Below are 19,419 nucleotides of genomic sequence, written 5' to 3' on the forward strand. Positions count from 1 at the left end.
AGATTAAAATATTTGAGCTATTAAAGTAGCTCTAACCAAAAGTTGAGCTGTAACCATTACTTTAGTTTATACCATCTTTGGCTATCCAAAAATAGCAGATCTACAAGCTCGTAGCACGGCACCGTGTGCCGTGCTACGAGCTTGTAGACATATATTTTTTTAAATCTTGAAAATGTGTGCAAATCTTTGAAAATATAATTTGTAAAATATTTTGTTCCAGGGACCCCCCAGAAGCAAAGATTTGAGTTACAAATGTTGGCTTTAAAAAATACATACCTTCAAAGATTTGCACACATTGTCACGATTTTTCAAAAATAGCAGATATACAAGCTCATAGCGCGGCACTCGGTGCCGCGCTATGAGCTTGTAGATCTGCTATTTTTGAATAGCCAAAGAAATCTTAAAATGACACAGATGCGTCCACCGGATTGAATGGGATAACGACGACAGATTGACAGACTTGCATTTACGAGACAGTTTACACAGGTGTCACTGGCGCATGGTGGTACTGACTACTGATGTTGTACAATGATAAATGCTCACATACTGTAATCTAACCACCCACGTACTATGACACTCGCGCGCATAATAATCCTCCTATTATTATTATGACGTTCCCGTCAGGTGTTGCTGGGAATTTTTCTACAACAGCACTGGGTTGTTTTATATAACGGCACTACTACTGTACCAGTGTCAGGGGATCTATCTATTCCCTGTAAAGCTCAATGGGTCATGAGCGGCATTAACATTAGTTACAGTATGTACAGTATGTAATTCCCACTGTGGTCCCCTGTGCTAGTTAACTTTCACACACACACACTGGATAAATGTGCACACACACACACACACACACACACACACACACCACATGCATAATGGTTGGGATCCAAAACAACACTTTTCTGTTTACTTTAAACTTAAAGGGATAGTTCACCCCAAAAACCTTTTTTTCTTTTTTTCTATCGATTAGTCACCCCATGGAGACTTTTATATTTTATATTTTTTTGTTTTTGTCACATTCCTAAGCCAATAATTTGATGACCAGCGGACCGGTAGGCAGCGGTTACGGTAGGATACACAAAGGAGACTCTTAGTTTCTCCTATACAGGAACCGCTGCCGGTCATCAAATTATTGGCTTAGGAATGAGACAAAAACAAAAAAGATATCCATGAATTCAAGTAACTAATCGATAGGGGAAAAAAAGTATTTTTGGGGGTCAACTATCCCTTTAAATCTTAATACTTTGTCGTACAACGGTGCCGAGCGAAAGAAATGGTGAGGCGCTGTGGGCTTGTAGATAAGGCCATTTTTTTTTATTTTATTTTACACCTTTATTGACGTGCCTAAAATAGGGACACCAGCTTGAAAGTGGTGGTTAACAATTTGGTTGTTATCCCCTCTCAAGACCCATGTCTTGGACCACACAACCCACTGGTATAATAATGAGAGTGCGCTCCATGCTGACTGATGTTTGGGGTGAGATGTGTAACCGGCGGTGGATTTATGATTTGGGGAACGGAGGGATTAAAGATGGTCTTGTTGAGGGGCTGATCTGGCTAATGGCCTGTCAAGTCTTGAAGATTTACATAGCCCTTATACGCCCACCACAACAGGGCCCGCACGACGGGTTCCCAACTAAGAAAGTCAAACTGTTCCAATGGCATTTCCATTTGTGCACCATTTCCATCGGAACGGTTGGGAACTGGGCCTATTCCTGGATTTTTCGGGGCTGGTTTGATAAGGGTGCTCGACGCGGCTGAGGCGTTGCCAGCGGGAGAGCTTTAGGGAATAGCAGACAAATTCGACCTAATTTTCCGACCTCAGCGATCGTTCTCTGACCAAAATCTACATCAAATGCCTCGGGTCTGAAGTGTCGACAACCTCTACTGTACATATAAACCCGGTAACCGGCTACAATGTGTTATAGCGGGGCAATATGCCACCAAAACAAATCACTAAATCACCCAAAACATGTTATTTTCAAATCTGGCACGGCCACTCAGGATGCTGTCTGCTATTAGAATCTCAGAGGCATCGTGGTCTCGTGTTAAGTTTTTTTGGTGTAAGCTTCGCAGCTACTTCGCCGGATGCCACGGCGCCATGCGGCATGGCGCGCGGCCTCGTTATGGCCCCAGCATGATTGTGGGTAAGCTAAGAGGCCATATTCACAGGCTTTTTTTCAAACCCCAACTCATAAAAACTAAACAGGCAATGTGCTACCAATGTCATGGCACACAGGTTCGGCATGAAGACGAATCATTGCAGTAAAAAACGCCAAGTTTGAAGCAAATCGAAAGGGAATGCTCATTATTGCTTGTGTGTGTGTGTGCGTGTGTGACTGTGCGTGTCTGTACGTTTTTTGTTGCATATATGTGTCCGTTTTATGTGTGCGCTCATGCATGCATGCAGCCACATGTCAATGTGATCGATAAAATGAGGAGTGTGTGACAGCCGTGATAATCTGGTTGCCAGAGGAATCAGAAATCATCAGGTTCATATATTATAGGGTTATTATTACAACCCTGCTTTTCGGTCCCCTCTACTCAGACCACAATTTGTAACTCTACCGCCTTTGTAATTCTACCTTCCATTAACGTTTACCTCTTAATCCTGCATTATTATAATCACCTCTATGACGATCATTCCCGAATCCATGACCCCCCCTCCCACAACAAAACCATCATTGTATAATAATAAATCAGGTATTTGTTTAGGGGAAAGACTAACACATGTTTGATCTAATGTTAACATCTTCTTCTTCTTCATCTAGCCGCTGGATCTGCCATGGCCTGAATTTGTGCACACTCAGACAGAGAAGTCATTCTTCAGGGGTTAGGGACTCCGAGTACAGTATACGCCTCCAAGCTGGCGAGCTAAAAATAACAAAGTCTCTAATCTCTGAGGGAAAATTAGGTGTTTAATAAATGGTGGTGAACCAGATCTCTGACAAGGCACAATTAAAAAGACTCAGCGAAACACATGGGCCCGTGCGTGCACGTCCCGGTGCACTAAACGCTGAACATGTTAGCTTAGGGTCATATCCATCAACTTGTAGGCTTTGACAAAGAAGACAGTCTCTAAAGTTACCCCACACCATTTAAAGTTCTGTTTGGATATGTTTAGAATGTGTGTGTGATGAAATGGCACCAGCTGTGTACACTGCAGACACACACACACACACACACACACACACACACACACACACACACACACACACACACACACACACACACACACACACGCACACACACACACGCACACACACACACACACACACACCCCCCCCCCTGGTTTGAACAGTGACTTAACCCCTTCTCTCCCATTCAGCTAGGATGGTAAAGACAAAGGACGCCTAGTCTGCACTCCAGCCATGCAGTGCACAATAGCAGGCTATTTCCCCGAGGATTTGTGAAGGTACAGTAATTTCTGCATCTCCTTTGTCCACCTGAATTCCTTTTAGATTTTGGTTCCCCTGAATATGCATGGGGCAACAGCAACAGAGACCCCCCCCCCAGCCCCCCGAGTCACTCACAATTAAACTTCTGTTTCACCTAAAGCACATTAATTTTTATGGCCTCAGTAAAGACCGTGGATAATTGCAGCTGCGACGCACTTGCATCATCACTCCACGCATTGCAGGGTGGACAACTTTCTAATTGTTGCTTTTACAACACACTTTAGGGCTTTCATATAGCAGATGAGTGGCCAATCAAATTCAAAGTAGATGTTAAATAAATTCTCAAGGGCACTTCATATTTGTTCAGTGTGACAGGGAGAGAAAAAAACGTCTGCTGCTGCTGCTGAGCAGCATCAAAGGAGGAGCCATCATCTGCACCGACGTTAGTTAGAATTCCCTCGACAAGGCCCATTTCTTACTACAAAGTCAAAAGACCATGTCAATGGATAGATACGTCTTTCCCCCCACAATGAACGATCCTTGCTTGATGACACACTTGACGAGATATTAACACGATCCAGAAACATAACATGCACATTTCTTACCATGTGTTACATACAATAGAAAAAATGAAAACATCCTCATCAGTGGTGTAACTAGGTACATTTACTCAAGTACTGTACTTAAATAAAATATTGAGGTATGTTTTACTTTAATAGAGTATTTCCAATTTTCAGTACTTTTACTTCTACTCCACGACAGTACATCTCAGAGGCAAATATTGTACTTTTACTCAACTACAATTATATGAAAACTTTATTTACTAGTTACTTTGGCGATTTTTATTATTACTACAAAATATATACAGTAACCACTTCAGCCCTATATACATTTCGGCTATTTCCAAAAGATGTCGATACATTTTGAAAAATTGAAATGGGACATTTCTGCATAATGAGTACTTTTACTTTTGGTACTTTAAGTACATGTTGATGCGAATCCTTTTGTACTTTTACTCAAGTAAATGTTTAATTCCAGACTTTTTCTTGCAACAGAGTATTTCTGCATTGCAGTATTGATACTTGTACTTAAGTCCTTTTTCCACCACTGATCCTTATACATTATTATGTTCCATGTACCCTTGTCCTTGTACCGTTTGTCATTATGTTGCGACTTTATACATTGTATAATGCATATGTCCTTGCACCAATGCCATCAAGGCAAATGCCTGCCCTGCGTATACACAGTAGGCTTATATAGTATTTGGTGAACAAACTGACCAGTTTAAATGTGTAAACTAACCCCCCCCTCCCCCCTATGCCATGCACTATGATGTATGAGTGCTGCCAGAAACAGTTTGACTAATTTAACCCTTTAAAGACCGGGAACGCATCTGTGAGTCATTTTAGATTTTTAGCTATAGACTATAAACCATTATTTTATACTTTTGGGCTATTCAAAAATAGCAGATCTACAAGCTCATAGCGCGGCACCGAGTGCCGCGCTATGAGCTTGTAGATCTGCTATTTTTGAAAAATCGTGAAAGTTTTGTTCGAATCTTTGAATATATATATATTATTTTTAAAGCGAACATTTGTAACTCAAATCTCATTGCTTCTGGGGGGATTCTACAAATGTCTTCTAAATCCTAACAGGTTTTTTTAAAACGTATGTTGCTATAATCAGTGGTTATTAAACTTTTTAATTTCAAGGACCCCCCAAAATGATAGGAATTTGTCCGCGGTCCCCCATCTGAAAATGTTTTGTTCCAGGGACCGCCCCAGAAGCAAAGACTTCAAATCTATATACACATTCAAAGATTTGAACACATTTTCACCTTTTTTCCCCCCCCAAAAAATAGCAGATCTACAAGCTCATAGCTATGAGCTTGTAGATCTGCTATTTTTTCAATAGCCCAAATGACACACAGATGCGTTCCCGGTCTTAATGGGTTAATGCGTTCAGGCTGCTATGGATCTCTTTCACATCTGTTGGCAATTTCATCCCCTCTAGTCGTGTAGCTAATAAAATGTTACATTAAATGGATATTGTATCTCAGAAACTGTTAAAACTTCAGGAAAAATGGTACATAGGACCATAAATATGCCAATAACACTGGGCCCGTCTCATGAAACCCATTCAGTCCATCACACATGACTTTAAGGAACACTCAAACCAGCTGAAGCCAAAAGGACTGATGCTCGATTTATACCCGATTGCGTTGCCGTGTCGCGCACCCCGAAAATAGCAGATCTACAAGCTTGCAGAGCTTTCTACACTCTTGACTCATTGTGTGAGCTTGCAGATCCGGCGTTTTCGGCTCGCAACTAAGCAGTCTTGGTGGGAAAAGTACTCACATTTTTGAATTAAGTAAAAGTATCTATACTGCAATGTAGAAGTACTCTCCGTTACAAGTGAAAGTCCAGAATTCAAAATGTACTTGAGTAAAACTACAAAAGTATTGGTATCAAAATATACTTAAAAGAACCAAAAGTATAAAGTACTCATTATGCAGAATGTCCCATTACCTTTCAAATGTATAAAATGCATAAAAGTCTTTTGAAAATAGCAGATCTACAAGCTCACAATGCGTCGCATAGCGACGCATTGTGAGCTTGTAGATCGGCTATTTTCAAATGGCGGAAATGTATACAGGGCTGAAGTGGTTAGTGTATATTTTATAATAATAATTTAAATCTACAAAGGAACTAGTAACTACAGTTTTCAAATAATTGTAGTGGAGTACCAGCATAATATTTGACTCTGAGATGTAGTGGAGTAGAAGTAAAAGTACTGAAAATTGGAAATACTCCAGTAAAGTAAAAAAAATACCTCAAAATCGTACCTAAGTACAGTACTTGAGTACATGGACTTAGTTACTTTACACCACTGCAACTTAAGTATATAAATCAGGCGTCACGCTGTGCGTGCATGGCAGCAGAGCTCGCCCAGAAAAAAAGCCACATAACTTTAACCATATCCCACATATCACCGGGCCTTGGTGTGTTTTCAAACAACCAAAATGAGAACCCAAATACATACATATACGTGGACATGTATTCATTTAAACTTCCAACGTGAAGCAGGTCTTGTAAATGTCCCTGACTACAACCACATGTGCTCTCAACACGAGCCAAAGAGCCAGTCAAAACTGAAGTCATTATACCAGATAAATTAAATGCAATGTAAAAAAAACTCCCTCGCAGTGTTTTGAAGTACCAGCCAATCAAGTGACACAAAAAAAAAAGAAGGGCCTTGGACTTGTGAACATAACCCATGCCGCTATGTATTCAGTATATATAAATAAATAATAAACAAATATAACCTGGGAACCATTAAATGAGCTTCACATAATCCTCCATGAAAGGGTTTCATTTCAGTTTCATAATTACAACAGCTCCTTTTCCTTATTAAACATATTTGGTTAACATTATTCAGTCGAGTGCAGTTGCACTTGTTTTTCTTCTCACGCTGCCATTTCTGCTTAATTCCAGTGCTACAAAAAAAAGAAAGTAGACAGGTTCATTAGTCCCAACTGCAGCACCTAATTAGGGTTTGTGCTATAATACGCATTTGGATATTTCTGTAGATTTTAAAAGAATCTCTGATGCTTTTTAAGTTCCTCCGGGCCTCTTCTGTCTCTGCTGCCTTTCATAAAATGTTATATTTCCTGTGCCAATATTTTGAGAGGCTATTGCTGGTTTCACATGAAAACTGCTAATCTGATCCGATGACTGTTGAAAGCACGGTTAAAAGTTTCTCTCTCACTTTTTCAAAGCTACTAAAAGGTGGCTTATAAATAGATTAACCACTTAAGCCTATATATGACAAATACTAGAACAAATGCATGATCTTCTACAAGCTCACAATGTGTCACATTGAGACACGTTATGAGCTTGCAGATCTGTTTTTGTCTTTTTTTGGGGGGGGGGGGGGTAATATATGTTTTCATGAACCCAAAATAGGGTCACCAGAGTTAACACGGTTAAAGAAACAACTGTCAACATCTCTGCAATGTGTAAACATGACACATCCTTGCAGTTACTAACTGCTCTGTCAGGTCACCTCTCATTCAGCTGATTCAAATAAATAATTACTGTGTAATCATTTGCTGGAGTCCATGTGTAGAAAGATGCTCTAATGAGCATGTGGTTCAAGCGTGTCTCTCTAGAAATTCACTGAGAAGTTGGATTACCCCCCCCCCCCCCCCCCCCATACTCCCTACTACTTTTTTTTTTGTTGCCAATTACAGTTATAGATTTCCTTTGGTTGGCGCAACTCGCCGAGCAAAATGTAAGAAGCCATGTTTCTACTGTAATATAAGGCAATATGTTTAGGCTTCTATAGGCCGGGGCACACATGATGAATGATGAAACTATGGGGGTTACTCATGACACCTTGGGTTGGCCATATGACAAGAGGAAGCATGATGAAACAGTAGACACAGACCTGGTAACTGCTGAAGAGGCCATTACACAGTGAAGTGAAGGCAAATTGAGCCGTACTTTATTTTTTTAGGGGTAAATCATTTGGTGGAGGAGGATGTTGGGGGTGTGTGTGTGGAGGGGGGGGGGGGGGGGGTGTCACCATTGATCCAAATTAAGAAAAAACGTTTTAGTATTATTTTCTGTTCTAGCCAAGGACCATGGGGTTCAGAATGCATCCTGGTGCATCGTGGGGGTTGTGTAGTAAGTACACAACAAATCTGACATAATTCCCACAGTAGCACAACACTCAGCAAAGTTATGCATGGAACCAACACTTTTCATTTATAATTAAATAAAAAATTGCTTTACACAAAAAATAAAAATGGTTGCATTTTGGTGAAGTGTGTAAAAAGACAGCACAAACGTAACTCTAGGGGAAGCCTTCTCTTCACGTATGTCCTATGTTGTTGTTGTTGTTATGTTGTGATACTTTGAAGATGCACTACAGGGCCATTGCTGCATGTCGTGCCATGTTTGAAATGCATGCATGACATATTCATAAGATTAAGAAAATCATGAGTCAACGAGAGTACAATGATGGATTAAGAAAAGTGCTGTGTCGTGGAGTGTATAGGAGATAGCTGTGTGAGAAGTTGTTCCTGCACAATACTTGGATAACACATGATTCTATGTACTTTAAGATCAGAACGAAGACGGCTCAAGAACAGGCAGGATCAAAAACCACGTCTAAGTAACCTAAGACAGTGGTTCTAAGACTGTGGGTCAGGACCCCCCCCCAGGGGGAGGTCCCCCACATGACACGAGGCGTTGCGAGCTTGTAGATCTGCTATTTTCACAATATTATGTATCTGTGAGACCCGAGTCAAACCGAATGTAATGCCTCAACTCCTACATTCCAAGTGCTTGTTGTCAGGTGGGGGGGGCAGTTCAAATATGATTATTCTGGGGGTCACGGCCTGAAAAGGTTGAGAACCACTGACCTTAAGAGACCGCTGTAGTCTCATGCGTCATGCCATAACAACTGCTGTGATCAGGTTTGAAATTAGGTTACATTTTAGTAGCAACTGAGTTATGGCTGCGTAGAAGTTATATATATATATATATATATATATATATATATATATATATATATATATATATATATATATATATATATATATTTTAGAGGTTATTATGCAATCGCATTAAAACAAGACAACATATATTACATCCCGAAGGGCGTGTGGGTGCTTTTCTCACAACAAAGTAGCAATAGGTCAATGGGGCTTGTGTGACCTGTAATAAAACACTGGAGCATAGTGTCTAACCTAGTAGTTGATTTGACACTGGATATGCCCATGCCTTTCACACATTCAAACATTTATAGGGTGCTGTTTCAGTGACCCACCACTGATCTTTTTAACAACATGAAATCCTATAGCCAACAGCGCCCTGGATATAGTGGCTCACACAACACAACATCACGCTGGCTGAGAGTTTAGCAATGTAAGGTAATGTAATGAGGATGGTTCGAGTTGTACTGTACACACACGTCGCGCGCACGCACACGCGCACACACACACACACACACACACACACACACACACACACACACACACACACACACACACACACACACACACACACACACACACACACACACACACACACACACACACCCCAACCTGGCTACAATGTGGCCATTCTCTCTCCCGTTCGCAACAAAGTTGCAAGAAGTGAAGCAGAGGAGGACAGTGACATGACAGTGAGACAGGCACTCTTACTTAAGTAAAAGTATCAATACTGCAATGTAGAAGTACTCTGGTACAAGTAAAAGTCGGGAATTCGAAATGTACTTGAGTAAAAGTACAAAAGTATTGGCATCAAAATGCACTTAAAAGTACCAAAAGTATAAAGTAGTCATTATGCAGAATTGCACAAGTTTTCAAATGTATAAACAATATTTGGAAATTGGCAGATCTACAAGCTCACAATGCGTCGCATCGAGACGCATTGTGAGCTTGTAGATCTGCGATTTGCAAATGGCCGAAAATGCATACAGGACTGAAGTGGTATGTTTTGTAATAATAATCAAAATCTACAAAGTAACTAGTAACTAAAGTTTTCAAATAATTGTAGTGGAGTAAAAGTAGAGATGTAGTGGAGTAGAAGCAAAAGTACTGAAAAATACTCCAGTAAATTAAAGACAATACCTCAAAATTGTACTTAAGTACAGTACTTGAGTAAATGTACTTAGTTACTTTACACCACTGGCAGTCAGAGAGAGGCACTTCTGTGAACAATAACGATGTGTTGAGGAGGGAGAGCAAAGCAGCACTAAATACCAGAGAGAAATTAATGCACATTGTAATATAATATTAGTTTATGATCAGCAGAATATTGTGTCCGATGTGTAAAGCTCAGATCATACAATAAAAGCACAGATCAGCCCTACAGACAGACTACAGTGTGCACATGTTTTCAGGGGTAGGGGTACCAACACAACCACACACAAACTAACAGGACAACAGCTATTAGGCTCCAGTCAGTAATCCCTCACCTTATTGAAGTTGTAGTAGCCCAAACAGTGGGCAAAATCCAGGTTTGTCGGCGGTTCTCCTGGAATAGAATTTCCACCGGCAGTGGGATAAAATCTTACATCCATGATGGTCTTGTGTTGTATTGGGGTTGATGGGGGGAACGAGCTGTATTCAGACAGCTGTATAATATTATACAGAGCGCAATGTAGTGTCTCTCTCTCTTGAACCGTACGGTGTACAAATCCAACCTCTCTCTACCGTGTGGTGTACAATCCTTATCCAACGCGCACTTGGATGGAGAGAGAGAGACACAGAGAGAGAGAGAGGCGGTGGTGCTGCTGTCCGAAGCTTTGTTTAGGACACACAACGAGACAGAAAAAGAACAGGGTTCGGCTGCTATAATAAAGCCAAGGAGAAGTTGTGATGATCCTCCTCTCTTCTCTTCTTTACACCGCGATGATTCGCTTCATGTCTGAGGAGCCATGCATGCACCAGCACTACCACCACCACCAGGCTATAATAAAGCTTTAGTAGTATAATAGTTAAAGCTATTAAGCTATTAATGTGCGTGTGTGTGCGCCAGGACGCGCAGTGTAGTGCCCATGCATCTACAACAAGCAGCAGCTGCTGTGTACAAAGGAGAAAGCCATGCGTGGTTCATTCGGTTCGGATGGTTCCTCCTCCTCCACCTCCTGTTCTCCTCCTGGTCACCACCGTTCCGATGGAGAAAGAACGAACACAATTGCAATTAAGTGGGAATAGACCGCGCGATAATAATAATTAAGTTCACCCCACACGTGAAACAGCAGCCACTGTCCATGTATGTGTGAGAGCTCTGTCTCTGTGTCTCTGCAATGAACGTGCGCGTCCGTGTTCTCCCCGTGTCAGTCAGTCAGAAGTTAGTACCGTCGCTCCCTCTCTCTCTCTCGCTCTCTCTCTCTCTCTCAACTCATAAAAGTAGTTGTCTTTCAGTTTAAATATTCAGCGTTTGTAAGTGAGAGTAGAGAGTTCACACTGTACGCCTCCTCCTCGTCACTTCTTAACGCAAAGACTATGTACCTAAAGCTAAACAGACTTGTGTTCGTTACAACAGGGCATAATAACAACAACAAGCCTCCAGAGATGGTAAACAATTAGAGATGATGCACCGACTATCAGCTCAGCCTGTGGCTCTGCTGTCTGTCTGTCTCGTCGCGGTGATGATGAACAAGGCGGAATGTGTGAACAAGCAGGCCACGCCCCCCAAACACACCAAGCCACTCCCACTTTGACCGCAGCTGTCTGAGTGTGGGGGGGGGGGGTGACATGCTAACTGGTGATTGATTGACATGATGGCAATACATTGCATTAAGTTACAGTACGATATATCTTAACCAGAGGTGGGAAAAAGTACTCAATTGTTTTACTTTAGTAAAAGTATCAATACTGCAATGCAGAAATACTCTGTTACAAGTAAAAGTCCAGAGATCAAAATGTACTTGAGTAAAAGTACAGAATTATTGGTATCAAAATGTACTTAAAGTACCAAAAGTAAAAGTACTCATTGTGTACAATGTCCCATTTCACAAGTTCAAAATGTAAAAAAAAAACTTTGAAAATAGCAGATCTACAAGCGCACAACAATGTGTCACATCGCGACGCATTGTGAGCTTGTAGATCTGGACGAATTATATATAGGGCTGAAGTGGTTAGTGAATGTTTTGATGGTATATAACTCATTAAGACCTGCAGTCTACAATGCTTCTAAGTCTTATAGTTATCACACTTTCAAGACTTTTCAAAAATGATTTTTTTTAAAAATTGCAGATGTACAAGCTCGCAGGGTGGCTGGTACGAAGTGACACGCTGTGAGCTTGTATATCTGCTATTTTTGAAGAGCCAACGCTAAGATCTAAAATGACACAGATGCTTTCCCGGTTGTTTTAATGGGATAAGTATAAATATCAGCATTTGACTCAGTCCTTTATCTGTTGACCTATATTTATTTTTTTCCCATTTGGCTTTTAATTGGTGTAGTTAAGTAATGGAACAAAGTTTTCATTCCCTCCAGGAAATACACAACATTCGTCTGTGTTAATGATGAATATTTTTTGCCTTTGTTGCACTTCAGTCAATATCACCATCACGGCATGAAATCCACCTTCCTCCACTTTAATCAATTGTTGAACTGTTCAAAATACATGACCAGAAAAGTGTGTTCCTCCGAGCGCAGATCTCCGCCAGGCTAGGTTGCCTACACGGGGTGTTGTGAGGTGTGAGGTGCAGCTTGAGGTGCAGCTTGCAGGATATGTGGAAGCTGTGTGTGTGTGTGTGGGGGGGTAGAAGCGAAAGCGCCTTTGGAGGTACGCTCTAGGCCATTAGAGGCCCCTCAACATGCGATTACAATTTGGAGATGATTGGATGTTGCGTTCGTGAAATATGGTGTTTTTATTTATAAGAAATAGGCCCCACCCACACATTTCTGAAGGCAATTGCAGGCAAACAGTATGGCGTTATAGGGTATCAAAACCCCACACAGGTCTTTCCTACCTAGTCTCAGTAACTTGGTGACGACCTGTTCTATGACCACGTCGGAGGAGCGCTGTCTCTGGCGTGCTTGAGCAACGAGAGGCACCGCCGAGCGAGCCGCTGGGCGAGCGAGTCGCCGTGCCGAACGTTGTGACGGCCGCTAGAGCCAACTCAGCGCCGTTCGAGTTAAGTACCGATAGGGACAGAATCGTAAGTTATTGCCCCCCCCCCTCCCCCCGTAGGCAGTGCAGAGCAGCGCAGAGCACGCGTCCGTTGTCCTTCAACAACACAGCTGTCTGCGCCTTCACTTCTGTGCGCTGACTGCGCTTGCCCAGTGTGGGCGGGGCCATCTACTGAGACCCGGTAGGAAACACACAGTCGCATCAAAACCATATAGTACAGCGGCATATAGCCCAATACAAGAGGTATTGTGCACTTTTTGAGAAAAGCATGAAACTTCTACCATAGTTAGATGATATCATGAGGTGTATTTTCAGATGTGGAGTCAAGTCTGATTTGACCCCTGAGGCCCGGTAGAGGTCAAATTCTAAATGGCCGCCGAAAATATTGAAAAATGCTTAACTTTGGAACCAAACGCTGTAGAAAAACATTTAAGGTGTCATTTCCCACTAATTTTTGGGTGCCAAGTCAGCTGGTGATACTTTTGAGATCAATAGAATTCAAGAAAATACCTTCAGATCAATGTCAAGGTCAAATTATACGGAAAAAGGGAAGCGAAAGGTGCAAAAAGGTGGTTTATTTCCCAAATAATGAAAGTAACAAGGTTTTTTTTTTTTTTGGACAATAATAATTGTGATAATAACTTATATTAATACTGCACCTGTAATTGAGCCAAAGGTTGCTTAACAAAAAAAAAAAAAAAACAATCAGAAACAATCAGTGGATGGAGATACGGCAAACAGACCATGCTTAGTGTCCTTTCATATCAGGATCACGTAATGGAAATACCGTACTGAAATTTCTTAACCGTCTATCTGTCTAGTATAGTATTGGGTGGCGCCCCCTGGCTGACTCCCCTCCCCAGATCCTCGCCTTAGGGGGTTCTCGGATGAGAACTAAACCCTAACACAGTCTCCCGCACAAAAACACAGATGCAAGTGCACATGCAAGTGCAGCTTTGACACACGTGCACCGTCCAGTGCACCCTTTCTGGCAGTTACACCGGATCAGCTCATGGCAAGATTTAGCTGCTTCAGGGAGAGCTGTCCAGAATGGCTGCCAGCCAGTGGATTCTTTTGTCCAACCCCAGTCAGATGGCTCTGGTATCTTTGAATCCAAGACCAGAGACTGGTTCCACAGGTTGGCCTGAAAGCAAGTCCGCTTGATGTGCTCTTTAAGGGCTGCCTGGGTTGGAGGGATGTTCTCCAAAGTCCTGGACTTCTGTGAGAAAAGGTGTTTCCTAGCATCATTTACCTCCATACAGTCACTGGTTCGGTCGTACATCAGCACCACAAATCGCTCTATCAGTAACCTTGATCCTTCACTGACCTCACTTGGCATGGCCAGGAGTTCCTGCAGAGCACCAGTGACCTTTGGGAAAGACTTTCAAGTCTCCCAGGCTGTCTTCTTCCCTCGGCCAGCAAATGCAGACACAGTGTCACACCCAGTGAAAGCGTGGAAGACAGGGAGAGTCAGGCACTTGGTAGGAGTCATTGTGGCAACGATTTGGTGAATAGCAATGTATCGTAAGCTTGGCCCAACACCAAAGGCAACCCAGAGCTGATCAGGAGCCATTTTGCTAAAAGAAGCCACTGCCAATACAACCACATCTGTATCAACTGTACGTATGGTGACCTTCTTACAACCCTTCTGCACAGCATCTGCCACATGCAGAAGTAGCCGAGTGTCAGCCTCCTCTTGCAGACAAGGCAGGCCACACATGAGTCAGCAGGAGAGCAGAGGACTCCACTTCCATCTGTTGCATACAGTTCCTTGCCTTGTGCGACAGGCTGACGAATGGCTTCTCGTGACAGGAAAGAAAACAACTCTGTTTTGTTTCCATCAGGTATACATCTCAGACGAGGTCAACACGGGAGCTTACATCAAGTTGAGCAGAGATGTAAGGTGCAAAAACAGTTTCTCCATACTCTTGGAATGTTCTTGATGTATTTGGTTTCAGCATTTGAACCACAGCTGCACCATCTAGAATAACTGCATCAGCCATTGGAACACTCTTGTTTTCGGGCAGATTTGACTCCAGGCAGCGAAGCAGATCAGCTTTAACCCCAAACCGAAGTTTTCCTCCACTTGACAGAGCTGGGGGTGCTGCCTGGTTTTCATTGGAAAAGAAATGGTCGATGTCTCCATCTCTTGTTTGACACGAGATGTACAGCCTTGAAAAAAGACCACAATGACTCCTGCCAAGTGCCTGACTCTCCCTGTCTTCCACGCTTTCACTGGGTGTGACACTGTGTCTGCATTTGCTGGCCGAGGGAAGAAGACAGCCTGTGAGACTTGGAAGTCTTTCCCAGAGGTAACTGGTGCTCTGCAGGAACTCCTGGCCATGCCAAGTGAGGTCAGTGAAGGATCAAGGTTACTGATAGAGCGATTTGTGGTGCTGATGTACGACCGAACCAGTGACTGTATGGAGGTAAATGATGCTAGGAAACACCTTTTCTCACAGAAGTCCAGGACTTTGGAGAACATCCCTCCAACCCAGGCAGCCCTTAAAGAGCACATCAAGCGGACTTGCTTTCAGGCCAACCTGTGGAACCAGTCTCTGGTCTTGGATTCAAAGATACCAGAGCCATCTGACTGGGGTTGGACAAAAGAATCCACTGGCTGGCAGCCATTCTGGACAGCTCTCCCTGAAGCAGCTAAATCTTGCCATGAGCTGATCCGGTGTAACTGCCAGAAAGGGTGCACTGGACGGTGCACGTGTGTCAAAGCTGCACTTGCATGTGCACTTGCATCTGTGTTTTTGTGCGGGAGACTGTGTTAGGGTTTAGTTCTCATCCGAGAACCCCCTAAGGCGAGGATCTGGGGAGGGGAGTCAGCCAGGGGGCGCCACCCAATACTATACTAGACAGATAGACGGTTAAGAAATTTCAGTACGGTATTTCCATTACGTGATCCTGATATGAAAGGACACTAAGCATGGTCTGTTCGCCGTATCTCCATCCACTGATTGTTTCTGATTGTTTTTTTTGTTTTGTTAAGCAACCTTTGGCTCAATTACAGGTGCTGTATTAATATAAGTTATTATCACAATTATTATTGTCATCATCATTTATTTTTTTTAAATCACTTGGTACTTTCATTATTTGGGAAATAAACCACCTTTTTGCACCTTTCGCTTCCCTTTGTCCGTATAATTTGACCTTGACATTGATCTGAAGGTATTTTCTTGAATTCTATTGATCTCAAGTATCACCAACTGACTGGGCACTTAAAATGAGTGGGAAATGACACCTTAAATGTTCTTCTACTGTGTTTGGTTCCAAAGTTAAGCATTTTTCAATATTTTAGGCAGCCATTTAGAATTTGACCTCTCCCGGGCCTCAGAGGTCAAATCAGACTTGACTCCACATCTGAAAATACACCTCATGGTATCATCTAACTATGGTAAAAGTTTCATGCTTTTCTCAAAAAGTGCACAATTTTTTGCTAACCCACTGTACTAATAGACGGTAAAAGAATATGGACTAAGGGAGCGGTGACGTCACCCAAAAGATGTTTCATAAAAGACAAACAAAGTCTCAGGGGTACATGCATTTACTCAAAAGAAAAAGCAAGAACAAATGCAAAACAAAGATGTACAACATTCAAAGGAGTAACTCTGTGGAACAGCCTTGATAAAGATCTGAAATTGTGTAGCTCATTAAAAATATTCAAAAGATTACTTAAAAATAAGATGATAGATAATTATAAAAAAAAACATAAATGGCATGTGCCTTCTGTATGACTTTATTTATCATAGCATATACAAATACTTGTACAGTACAGCAAACACGTACATGTACAGAAAAGTATCTTGTCCTTGTACCTTGTTTCCTTTTTTTCTTTTGGTTGTTTTTTGTTTTTTGTTTCTTTTTCTCTGTCCATTTTTGACTTTCTTTGTTTTGTAAAAGGGTAGGCGTAATAAGCAATGCTTCAGCCCATACCTTTTTGGTCAGAAATGTGGGTATCTTTTCATGATAACATTTTTTATTTTATTACCTACTGTAATGTTACCACAAATTGACTGACTGAAATAAACTAAACTAAACTAAACTAAACCCATTGGTTTCTACAGACCTGTTTTGAAGTCACTTTTCCGGTGAATTCAAATCCACCATCTTGGAATTTCCGGTCCCGAAAAACAACCATAAACGAATGCTATTGGCTGGAAGGGCAGCGAGGGGCGGGTCTCAATAGAGCCAGTAGAAGCCCTAGAAGCCTACTTTATCATACATTTACAAAAACGCATATCATGCTTTTTTTTTAAACTAGCGACTGAAAGCATATATAAAGTAGGCTATTTAGGACAATGATTACTAAGGTAATAAAATCAAGTGTGAAGTCCGGTCAAATCCCCATTGTAATCAATGGCTTGGTAATTGTTATGCAGCCAGCAGGAAGGGAAATAGCGACACCTGCTAGGCCATTAATGAGAACTGCAGGGAATTCGGCACTTCCTTATTGGCTTCATTTTAAAACTGGGATGCTGGCTCCTTTCCAAGTGAAGGAGCAGTGGCTCTACTCTGAATCCCTTGTGATAATTGTACTTCTCACCCTATCTCTAAGGGAGAGGCCAGCCACCCGTATGAGAAAACTCTTTTGGCCGTTTGTATCCGGGATCTTTCGGTCATTACCCACACTTAGTGACCATAGGTGAGAGTATAGGAACGAGGATTGCTCTGTCTGTATATCGAGAGCTTTGCCTTCTGGCTCAGCTCTCTTTTCGGGACAACAGTGCGGTACAGCGACTGCAATAAGTGGTGGAAAAAGCACTTTTTACGCATTTTTTTTCTCAAGTAAAAGTAAAAATACTGCAATGTAGAAATACTCTGTTACAAGTAAAAGTCAGACATTCAGAATTTACTTGAGTAAAAGTACTAAAGTATTGGTACCAACATGTACTTAAAGTGCCAAAAGTAAAAGTACTCATTAGGCAGAATGTCCTATTTCAAGTTCTTTGTCGTTTTGAGTCGTGAGGCACTCACTATGGGAAACAGCGCCATCTGGCGATGCAACAGAGCTACACAATACGCTCCCGGGGCCCATTTCATTGGGCTAGAGGGTATGTCACGTGACCGGCTGTCCCTTCCCCTTTCCGGAAGGACATATAAGGCCTGGTCATGACGTAGTACTTCCTCTTCAGTTCCTCTGTTCGCAGATGATAACATGGCTACACGCTTGTTAAAAACTGAATTCTACATTTATTCGACTATTACTACTCTTCAGGACCCAAAGTGAGAAACCAGCTTTAGCCCTAAAAGCGGAGGCTAGGATAAGTCACCCACGGGTTTTCTCGCTCGACTAAACTCCAGGAAACTAACTTTATTCTACCTCGTGGTGAGCCGGTGTTAGCCCTTAGCTGCCTCTGAGCCTAGCCGCTAGCTGTTACTAGCTTCGGCTACCTCCACAGCGCTAACCCCCTTTCCCGCTGAGCTAACTCCCCGAACAGAGCTGTTAGCCTAGCTTTTTGTGAGCCGACGTTAGCTTAAAGCTGTTCTTTTCCACGATACTCGAACTGTGTTGCTTGTCTCGTCCGGCTCTCGGTGAGGCTGCTTCGTCACAGATACGGCCTGTGCCGGTAGTTTTAGTGGACACCAGCGGCTCTCGCTCTGTCCCCCCGAAACCCTCCCGCGATACTCGAACTGTGTTGCGTGTCTTGCCCGGCTCTCGGTGAGGCTGCTTCGTCACAGATACGGCCTGGCTACGGTATGTGCCGGTAGTTTTAGTGGACACTGGCGGCTCTCGCTCTGTCCCCCCGAAACCCTCCCGCGATACTCGAACTGTGTTGCTTGTCTCGTCCGGCTCTCGGTGAGGCTGCTTCGTCACAGATACGGCCTGGCTACGGCCTGTACCGGTAGTTTTAGTGGACACCGGCGGCTCTCGCTATGTCCCCCCGAAACCCTCCCGCATCCACAGCGCTAAACCCCTTTCCCGTTGAGCTAACTCCCCGAATAGGGCCGTTAGCCTAGCTTTGGTGAGCCGGCATTAGCCTTTAGCTGCTTCTTAGCCTAGCTGCTACTAACTTGGCCGTTAGGCTACATCCGCGGCGCTAACCCCCCTGATGGAGCGGTTAGCTTAACCTTTAACCAGCTTAACTGTTTCGGCTACAGCCGCAGCTGCTTCTTTCACCACGCGATGGCTCGCTACGGTCAGGCCAGGGCCTGTACGGGGAACGCCGAAGGTGCTAGCGGTGCTCGCCCAGCACCACCGCGACACTCCCGCCTCCCTACCCCAACTCCAGCTGCCACAAGTGGTGGCCCGCGGTAAGCTAGCCCGACCCCCTTCGTGAGCGGAGTACGCGACGTTGACCGCCCTGTTCCTCCCAGTGTCTACAGAGCAGAAGCAGGGTAGTTTTTTGCATTCTGT

The 19,419-nt window shown here is 42.9% G+C and overlaps 1 protein-coding gene across 1 annotated transcript in view; it reads right to left on the reverse strand.

Moving 5' to 3' along the window:
• Window positions 1–11,434, reverse strand: part of tox3 (TOX high mobility group box family member 3) — a 109,066-nt gene extending 97,632 nt beyond the window's left edge. Inside the window, exon 1 of the mRNA XM_084053228.1 lies at window positions 10,386–11,434. Within this exon, the coding sequence (XP_083909354.1) occupies window positions 10,386–10,490 (105 nt within the window). The 5' untranslated portion in view covers window positions 10,491–11,434. The remainder of the gene's footprint in view (window positions 1–10,385) is intronic.
• Between the last annotated feature and the right edge of the window lie 7,985 nt (window positions 11,435–19,419).

This window comes from Gymnoscopelus microlampas (assembly GCF_963454915.1).
Source record: "Gymnoscopelus microlampas genome assembly, chromosome: 1".
Lineage (NCBI taxonomy): Eukaryota > Metazoa > Chordata > Actinopteri > Myctophiformes > Myctophidae > Gymnoscopelus > Gymnoscopelus microlampas.